Raw genomic sequence first — 10,208 nt, forward strand, 5'->3', positions numbered from 1 at the left:
ATAACTTGCCACGTCACTTACAACCCAAAAGACGATTAAATTTCATCTAGTAATAGAAATTGCAGTCTCCGATATTATATTCAAGTCGGTCCAATCCTAATTGTCCAACTTAATTATTAGCGTCTTTGCATGTATAAGGTGAACTTTCGTATCTTGACAACCATCCAGGTGAGAAAGCGCATTGTGTGAATCAGAAGAACGATACCAACCACAGCCATCAAACTTAACTGAACACAATTTGGTAGGATGAACATTGGCTCAGATCTATAATTATCATAAAAAGAAGGTTGATCAGGTATCAGCAGGATGAATGCATATATATAGGCAAAAGCTAGGAAAGTGAGAGTGATACACATGGAAAATGTCAAGAGCCCCATGCAAAGCTTATTCCTGAGAGGAAATCCACTAATAAGCAAAAAGGTGACACACAAAGATGCAGTGAAAGAGATAGTATTGCAAATCAAGAAAAATGAGTATAAGTACTGATCAGAATAACAGGCTAAGACCGAGGTTCCGGCTGGACATGTAATATTGTATCTCTTTCCATTACTCTCAATACTTATGGTTCATTTGTTTGCGAAACTCCACCTGGGGGATTAAGTACAGGTTGGAAAGTTATAGTTGTGATAACAGTAGCCACCACCATTAATGCACCACGCATCTCTCCTAACCAATCACCCTGGTAGCTCAAGTATTCTATCCATTTCAACCACCAATTCTTGCTTGGCTGCACTGGTTTTGCTGGTTCATGGTGACCAATAACAACTGCTAATGGTGGTTGAAGATTAGTTTGGTTCCTTGCTCTTTCAATCCCAGCATCTAATAAAATTTTTCGAATGGTGACACTTTTCAAGCCTTCTGCACAGTGATCTAAGACTTCTAAGGCTGTAAAACCCATCTGGTTCAATGAATACGCTCCATCTTTCACTTTAGACACTGAAAGCAAGTATTTAACTATCCGCAAAAACTTATAGCATTATAGTTTTGAACAATTTTTTTTTTGGAGAAATTATATATAAGTAGATGCAAAGGAAAAAAACCTACCTTGGTTTGCTTTAGCATCACAGCTAAATGCAATATAGTATTGCCACCATCATGGTCATTGGAATTGAGAAAATCCCCTTCGTCACTCAAAGATTCCACCAGTAATTTAAGAGCCTCTATTTGGTTGTATTTGACACATACATGCAAAACAGTCTCACCCACATCAAGCACAATTTGAGATGAGTCAGGCTGCGCAGTGATCAACTCCCTCACAACATCAATTCGTCCCCTCATGACTGCATAGTGGAGAGGAATTCTCTCATCTTGATCACGAATTAAGCATGCATTGTTGTTTGCACGTAATAATATTTGGACAATCTCAATGTGGCCCTCAGCAGAAGCCATGTGAAGGGGGCAACGTTTATGGGAGTCCAACTCGATAGCAAGTTGGGGTTTTAGAAGTAGAAGAGCTCTACTGAAATCAAGGTGACCAACTAAAGTAGATATGTGTAATGGAGTTTCACTCATAGAAGTGAGGGAAATTCTGTTAAGGATGTTTGGCTCTTTATGGATCAACCTAGATAATGTGGTTGTACATCCACTCATGGATGCGTTGTAGAGCTCTATTATAGCATCTTCTTCATGCCTTATTTCCATTCTCTCTGTGGGGAAAGGGGGATTGTTAGGTTTCGTATTGTATGATTGTATCTGACATTCCAAAATAGAAGCACATATATATATAGATGAATGTAGTTCACCGATCAATATTATTATCTATTGCTTAGGACATTTCTTTTATCGTTCAAGCAAATTGACAAAGCAGACATTAATGAAATTTCTACTGAATTTCCTGGTAAGCAAAACAAAAGTTGTGGATTATATATATTTACATTGCCAACGAATATGAGAAAGACTAGATGAATTGTTTATTTGCTTCCGATGACGACAATCACATATGTTGTGTTTTCTTGTTACCAGCTAGTAGGGCCAGCTCTATACTCTATAGGTGAATGAGTCATTCACCTAAAGCCTCCAAATTCTAACCAATAGAGTTATTTCTTATATTATAGTAGTATTAATTAAATCCAAACATTAGTCAATAAATAAAATAATATTTTTTATCAAATAGAAAACAAGAAAATAAAAATAAAGAAAAAGAGAAATGCTACATCCATAACATATTTTGCAATCTTAAATGTCAGGTTTTTACTGGCTGTTATTAGTGAGGAAAAAAAAAAGTAATTTCAATGGTGAGTTCAAATCAAAACTAGTAATGACTTAACACCTTAAATTTATTGTGAAAATGTTGTCAATATAACACTTCTAAAAAAAAAAAGCAATACACAAAAAATTTCACAAAATAGTTGAGTTAACAAATTTTTATTAGTTCTCATCTAGGTGTCCATCACTAATATCACATTTTTACTTATTACTATTAAGCTGCCACACCAACTGGTGTGAAAAGTATGTCAAATTTTTTGTTTCTATAAGCTTTCTCAACAATATATACACACACAAATGGCTAATTAGTAATTTTGCATCTAAAACAAGATAATAGAATTTGAGTAACATTTAATTTTTTTCAAGTCATATTTAAATATATAAAATACCTCAATTTAGTTTTAGCCTAAATCCTCCAAATGCATCAAGCCACCCTTCCAACTAACTTTAAATTTTGTTTCAAGTGATCACTAAAATATATAGGGCCTGTTTGGCAAGAAATTTCTAATAACATTGTTTTTATTTTTGAAAAATACGTTAGAATGAAAAAGTATATGAAAATACGTGTAATATTGTTTAAATACTGAAAACTGTTATTTAATCAACAATAACAAACGGGCCCATAATATCTGAAGTGAAATTGAATAAAGAGCTACAATTTTTTTTTTCAAGGGCTAGCTATCAACCCCATCAACTTCTCTCTGTCTAACATATATGAGTAAACCTCATCTGAAGCAGGAAAACAATCTATCAATCTTCTTCTTCTTCTTTTTTAATTTTTTATGGAAAGCCCAAAAAATGGAAAGCAATCCATCAATTCTCTCATAATACATGTAAAATATGATTAAATTTAAAAGTTGTCAAACCTCCATCGGTTGTCAACACTAATACATATAATCTACTTGTGATTTTTTTATTTTTGTTTTTGTTTTTTTGGGTTACTGAGAGCAAATAGATGTTACCCTCAGAGATCAATTTCACGGATATGGAAGTCTCAATAAGTTGTAAGGAAAAAATTGAAAATCAATAAGATCCATTTGTAGTTGACCCAAACCCATGAGGGAAAGAGAGAGAAGCAAAACTGACAGAAAATAAATGAGGCACGCATGAGACAAATATAAATGTATCATTTTATTATAACATTAAGCTATATGAGCTGTTAGTTGAGTGTCAAAATTTTTAATGTAGTAAGTATTTTTGTGCGTTGGTTGTTAAATTGGCTTTTAGTATTTTTAACATCTTTTTGGCTTCATAACCCATAAACAACGTAATATATTAAACTAATAAATAGTATTAATTTCAGGCCTCAATAAAATAAAATAAAATAAGGGTTAAAAGATAAAAATAGGAAGTACTCTCATGTGTCAAAAGTCTACAAGGAGAAGACTTTATTAGTACTAATTAAAGCAAAATTGCAGCATAACACAGCAGAAATTTAATTTTTTTTTATTTTTTATAATATAAGATAGAAATTCTACTCTAACCTAATCAAAATATATATGTATGTGACGCTCACTAACTTGAACTCTGATCTTTGCTCCCCCATCACTCCACAAGAATTTTGTACTTGTAGAATAATTATCACACCATGGTATACAGTAGTAGCAAAATACTATTATAAAAAAAAATGCATTTATCTGTACTACTTAATGAAAGAACTTGAGGTGTTTTTAGCTAGTTAATATCAAAGGAACATTTTTTTTTTTTTTTTTTCTTTTGAGGGAAAGCTTCAAAGGAACTTCGGATGGCCAGGACCAAATCAGCGGTTTGGACAGTGGAGGTTGGACCACGAGTTTTAAGATTGATAATATTTTACATGGTTTCTTTGCTCTAAACATGGGAAAGACTTTATGGACTATTTATTTGTTAATCTAATTCAGATGAAATTCAATCTCGTATTTTCTGGAGAGTTTTTCTTGTTACATGGCTAGGTTTAATTTGAAGCAATCAATAAAATAATATCTGAAAGTGAAATTGGAAAATGGCTATCAACTTCTCACTCTCTCAAATGACACTGAACGTCATGGGAACTTGGGAAGCAAGTAAATAATCCATCAAGTCTCTCCTATATTATATGTAGGCAAATAATCCAATCAAATTTAAAAGTCATTCAACCTCCACTGATTGTGGACAACACATTTCACCCTAAAAGGAGGCATTTCATTTTACGTATAAATAAATCAAATTAACTTAGATAAAAATTATTCATTTTTATTCATTTCCAATAGCTCGCAATTATATTTTATAGCCCACAAATTTTCCTATGCATGATAATAGAAAATTTCGCTAACGGGATACTCAGTACAAAATTTCCTCAATTGCTTGTATGTTAAAGAATTGTCATATACTACCGCGAAAATCCATATATCTCAATATGTAAAAAAATGTCATAGTAAATTCATATATAGTGGGAAAATAAAAATTAATTTAAATTAATTTTTTTCCTAATCTCAAAATGTTGGGATCACTATCTCAACATAAACTTCATAGTTATGAACATATCAAAAAATTAATTAATTTCTTTGTGTAAGTGGTATTCAAGCCCATACCTCAAATCAATAATATATATCAACCAAGTGCAAAAACACCAAACCCTATTATTTCTCAAGGTTTGTGTCTCCAGGAAGGCTTGATAGCCGCCTATACCCTTTTCGAACGAAATAAGCTTCAATAGTTAAGGATACAAATAGGAAGAACTTACTATGTCAAAAGTCTAGAAGACAACGACTTTATTAGTACAACCCAAAGTGAAATTGCAGCACGTAAGTTTAGTTAAGAGCACTCTCATAAGTTTAAGAGTTTAATTAAGAGCACTTGCATGAATAGGAACCTTGGTGTTTACTAGCCCATATTTTATAAATGGCCATGACAGACCAAGCCAGTTATAGCAATGTTAATGTTCCCTCCCATTGCTGTGTCAAAAATTTATCTTAGAATTCGGTGGAGGTGAATATTATATTGGGTCCAAACTCAAAGGATTCCTTCCATCACCAAAAAAATATAACAATGTAAATGACATTGAAATAGCCAAGCAATTTGACACAATAAATAACCTTTATTATTGATAACATAATTTTGTTACGCAGCATTTGAGATACTGTATATGCCATCTAAAATTATAACATCAATTTTTTTTTTCCTGGTTTTGAACACTACATTATGTCAAAGCTTGGATAAAAGCATTACTGAGAACAAGAAAAAGAAGACAGATGCAAGCACTGATGAGAAGGGTGTTTGAAGGATCAGCTCAGGCAAAAGGATCAGCTCAGGCAGAGAGGCAGAGCAATGAAACAGGGCATTGGAAGAATCTGTACCAGACTTGCTAAACCGACTGAATTGATTAAGTCTTTTGATATACGACTTGTAGTTTACTTTAAATGAGTTAGCAGTTGTATATGTGGACACGTGTACTATTAGAATTGGATGGTTAGGTAGTTAAAATAGATCCGGATATTGCGGAGTTAGTTAAGAGTTAATGGTTGAGCTCTAATGTGTGAATCGTAGTATATATATATACACTGTATAGATAGTTCTGTAATTCATTCAATACATTTTACAGAAATTCCCAATCTTCAATCTTTTCTCTCTAGCTTCTATTCTCTCCTCCATAGCTCTCTGTTTTTTTTATATGGTATCAGAGCCTGTTTCTTTGTCAATGGCTAATCAAGATCAAACTTCTCAAACTTCATCTTCTCCATCTGTTGCTCATCGTGAGCTCTCTCCAATGGAGGACCCGAGGAGTCCATTTTTTCTGCACCATGGAGAATCACCAGGTGCAATTCTTGTCACTCAGCCCTTGACAGAACACAATTATCCGAATTGGTCTAGAGCTATGCGTATGGCATTAGATGCGAAGAGTAAGCTAGGTTTTGTGGATGGCTCTATAACAGCTTCCATGGCCATCACTCCTCTAGAAAAGATTGCTTGGTCAAAGAACAATTCTATGATTTCTTCATGGATATTGAATTCAGTTTCACCTCACATTTCTGGTAGTGTGATTTACAGAAACACTGCAATGGAGGTTTGGAATTCACTGAGGAATCGTTTCTTGCAAGCAAATGGTCCACGGATTTCACAACTTCAAAAACAGATTTCAGCAATCATGCAAGGAGATGCAACAGTGACTACTTTCTTCACTGATCTTCAAACTTCTTGGGATCAATTGCTCAATCTCAGGCCTCTACCATGCTGCTCTTGTGGCAAATGTATCTGTGGTGTGAATGACAAAATCACACTGTTTCATCATCAAGATTCTTTGATGCAGTTCCTTAATGGCCTAAATGAGGTTTATTCACAAGTCCGAACTCAGATTTTAATGATGGAGCCAAGTCCCTCTATTGACAAGGCTTTCTCTTTGGTAATACAAGAGGAAAGACAGAGGGCATTAGGTTTCAATGGAGGATATTCAGTTGATTCAACTGCTCTTGCAGTCAAGACTCAAGCATTTAATCAAGCTGGGAAGAACACAAGTGGAAAGGGTAGGCCTATGTGCAGTCACTGTGGCAAACCTGGTCATTTCAAGGAGAAGTGCTATAAATTGATTGGCTTTCCACCAGGTTATAAGCAAAAGGGAAAAGTTTCCATGGCTAATCAAGTTAGTCTCAATGGTGATTCTGGTCAGTATGAGAATGCATCACAACCAGGACCTTTTCCCTTCACATCTGAACAATGCCAGCAGCTGCTATCTTTGCTGAATTCTCAAGCATCATCTTCTGCTACTCCTGATGCTATTCACTCAGCAAACTCAGCATTATCAGGTATTTCTTGTGCTTCTTTCCATGATCCTACTTGCCTAAGTTTGAAGAATTCGATTTTTAATGAAAATCCTTTAAACAAGACAGCCTATAGTGATGAAACTTGGGTTCTTGATATAGGGGCTACTGATCACATTATTCACTCCCTTTCATTGTTTACTAAAATCACTAGTTCTATATCCTCATTTGTCCATTTGCCTAATGGTGAAAAAGTCCTTGCCACACACATAGGCACAGTTCAGGTCACTGCATCCTTAATTCTTGAGGATGTCATTTGTGTTCCAGCCTTTTCCTTCAATCTAATTTCAGTAAGCAAATTAACCAAATCATTATCATGTTGTTTGGTTTTTCTTTCCAATTATTGCTGTATACAGGACCTTACTTGCTGGAAAATGATTGGATTGGGTAAGCTTCATAACAATTTGTACCTGCTGCAAGCTTCAAATAATTGCACATCCATTTCAGAGGCATCTACTATCCTAGAGTCAGTTTTGAAGTCTTTTGTTAGTTCTGTCTCTCATGATTCCATTGTAACCAAGCCTTACTTATGGCATCTTAGACTAGGACATGCTTCTGATGAAAAACTTCAACATTGTATATCTGATATGCCTTCTTCTTTTCATTCAAATAAAGATTGTGTTGTATGTCCAATTGCAAAGCATAAACGTTTACCTTTTCCCAATTCCAATCACTTATCTGCCCATGCCTTTGACTTGATTCATCTTGATGTATGGGGACCTTTTGCCAAAGCAACTCATGATGGTTTTAAATATTTTCTCACCATTGTAGATGATGCTACAAGGTCAACATGGGTTTATCTTATGCAATCTAAATCAGAAACTAGGCCCTTATTGATTTCATTTTACAAAATGATACAAACTCAATTTCAAACTAATATCAAAGTGTTTAGAACTGACAATGCTCAAGAATTTTTCCTTAAAGATTTTTATGCTCAACATGGGATTGTTCATCAACATTCTTGTGTTGCAACTCCACAACAAAATTCAATAGTGGAAAGGAAGCATCAACATATCTTAAACATTGCAAGAGCATTGAAATTTCAGTCTAACATACCACTTTGCTATTGGGGAGACTGTGTTTTAACAGCAGTTTACATCATCAATAGGCTGCCTAGTGTTGTTTTGAATCATAAAACACCTTTTGAGAAGCTTTATGGCAAAGTTCCTCCTTATCATCATTTAAAAGTCTTTGGCAGCCTTTGTTTTGCTTCTACATTGGCTCACAATAGGTCTAAGTTCTCACCTAGATCTATTCCTTGTGTTTTTCTTGGATATCCATTTGGTGTTAAAGGCTACAAGTTATTAAACTCGCTAACAAAACAAATTTTCATTTCAAGGGATGTTTCCTTTCATGAAACTGTTTTCCCATTCATTTCTCCAAATTATTCTTCACATACTTCTATTTCCCTTCCTCATATTTGTCCAAATGTGGCTACTCCACATGATCCTATGTTTTCAGAACCTCTTACACCTGCTTTACAAGTTCCTTTCCCTAATTCTAGTCCAAATGTCTCTGATTCTACCTCAAGTCCTACTGTTCCTGCTATATCAGATTCCAGCATACCAGAATCCTTCATTCCACCTTTTGATGCTTCTAATCAGGTCTCAGCAGGCTCTCCAGCTCCTGAACCTTTACCTCTTCCTCAAGAACCAAATATAGTTCAACCTAATAATGTCCCTTCCCTAAGAAGATCATCTAGGACTATCAAACCTCCTCCCTACTTACAAAATTACACATGTAGCAGTACCATGTCCACTGAACTTTCCCAATCCGATCCACTCAGCAAGTCAGGTACTTCCTTGGTCACTCCTAAATATCCCCTTTCTGATTATATTGATAATTCCCTTCTCTCCCCTTCATATGCCCATTTTTGTTCTGTCATTACCTCCATTCCTAACCCAAGGTTCTATCATGAGGCTGTCAAGGATCCTAAATGGCAAGAAGCCATGAATTCTGAAATTGATGCTTTGGTTTCAAACAATACTTGGACTCTTACCCCTTTGCCTTCAAATAAAAAGGCAATTGGATGTAAATGGGTTTATAGGGTCAAATACAAAGCTGATGGTTCTGTGGAACGGTATAAAGCAAGGTTAGTTGCTAAGGGATTCACTCAACAAGAAGGGCTGGATTTTACTGACACTTTCTCCCCAGTTGCTAAGTTGAGTACTGTGAAGACACTTCTGGCCATATCTGCTGTGAAAGGTTGGCATTTGGTTCAATTAGATGTCAATAATGCCTTTTTGAATGGTGATCTAAATGAGGAGGTATACATGCAACTCCCTCAAGGCTTTCACAGCAAAGGGGGGAATGTTGTTTGCAAATTGAACAAGTCTTTATATGGGCTTAAACAAGCTTCAAGGCAATGGAATGCAAAATTTTGTTTTGTCATTAAGCAACATGGTTTCAAACAATCCAAAGCTGACTACTCTTTGTTCACAAAGAAATTTAATGATTCCTTCATAGCTTTGCTAGTTTATGTTGATGATATCCTCATAGCTAGCAACAATGTCCAAGCAGTTGAGGAGCTTAAGATTTCTCTGAATTAGCACTTCAAACTTAAAGATCTTGGAGGCTTGAAGTATTTTCTTGGACTTGAAATAGCTAGATCAAACAAAGGTATCACTTTGTGTCAAAGAAAATATGCTTTGGAAGTCTTGAAGGATGCTGGAATGTCAGCTTGTAAGCCTAGCAAGGTGCCCATGGAGCAGAATTTAAAGCTAAGCAAGAATCAAGGAAAATTGCTAGCTGATACGGGAGAGTACAGAAGGTTGGTGGGCAGGTTGCTTTATCTGACTATCACCAGGCCAGATATTGCTTATCCTGTTCATAAACTTAGTCAATTCATGTCAAAGCCCAGGAAACCTCACTTAGATGCTGCATATAAAGTGTTACAATACATCAAAAGTTCTCCTGGTCAGGGTGTTTTCTTGTCAATTGCATCAGAATTTCATTTGAAGGCCTACACAGATGCTGATTGGGCCTCTTGCATTGATACCAGGAGATCAACCACGGGTTACTGCATTTTCTTGGGTAATTCTCTCATATCATGGAAGTCCAAGAAGCAATCCATAATATTTAGATCTTCTGCTGAAGCAGAGTACAGGGCCATGGCTGTTACCGTTTGTGAGATGACTTGGCTATTAGCATTATTAAAGGATTTGGAGATTCATCATCCTCAACCTGGTTTACTATTCTGTGATAACCAAGCTGCAATTTATATTGGGGAAA

At 35.3% G+C, this 10,208-nt stretch overlaps 1 protein-coding gene across 1 annotated transcript; it reads right to left on the reverse strand.

Annotated features, from left to right (window-relative positions):
- Positions 1-12: 12 nt before the first annotated feature.
- Positions 13-1,641, reverse strand: LOC115989895 (ankyrin repeat-containing protein BDA1-like). Its single transcript, XM_031113769.1, has 2 exons — positions 1,041-1,641; positions 13-954 (listed from the first exon to the last, which is right to left on the reverse strand). Exons 1-2 carry the CDS (start codon positions 1,639-1,641, stop codon positions 560-562), a joined length of 996 nt encoding a protein of 331 aa, XP_030969629.1. The 3' UTR covers positions 13-559.
- Positions 1,642-10,208: the final 8,567 nt, after the last annotated feature.

This window comes from Quercus lobata, chromosome 5 (genome assembly GCF_001633185.2).
Source record: "Quercus lobata isolate SW786 chromosome 5, ValleyOak3.0 Primary Assembly, whole genome shotgun sequence".
In the NCBI taxonomy this organism is placed as follows: domain Eukaryota; kingdom Viridiplantae; phylum Streptophyta; class Magnoliopsida; order Fagales; family Fagaceae; genus Quercus; species Quercus lobata.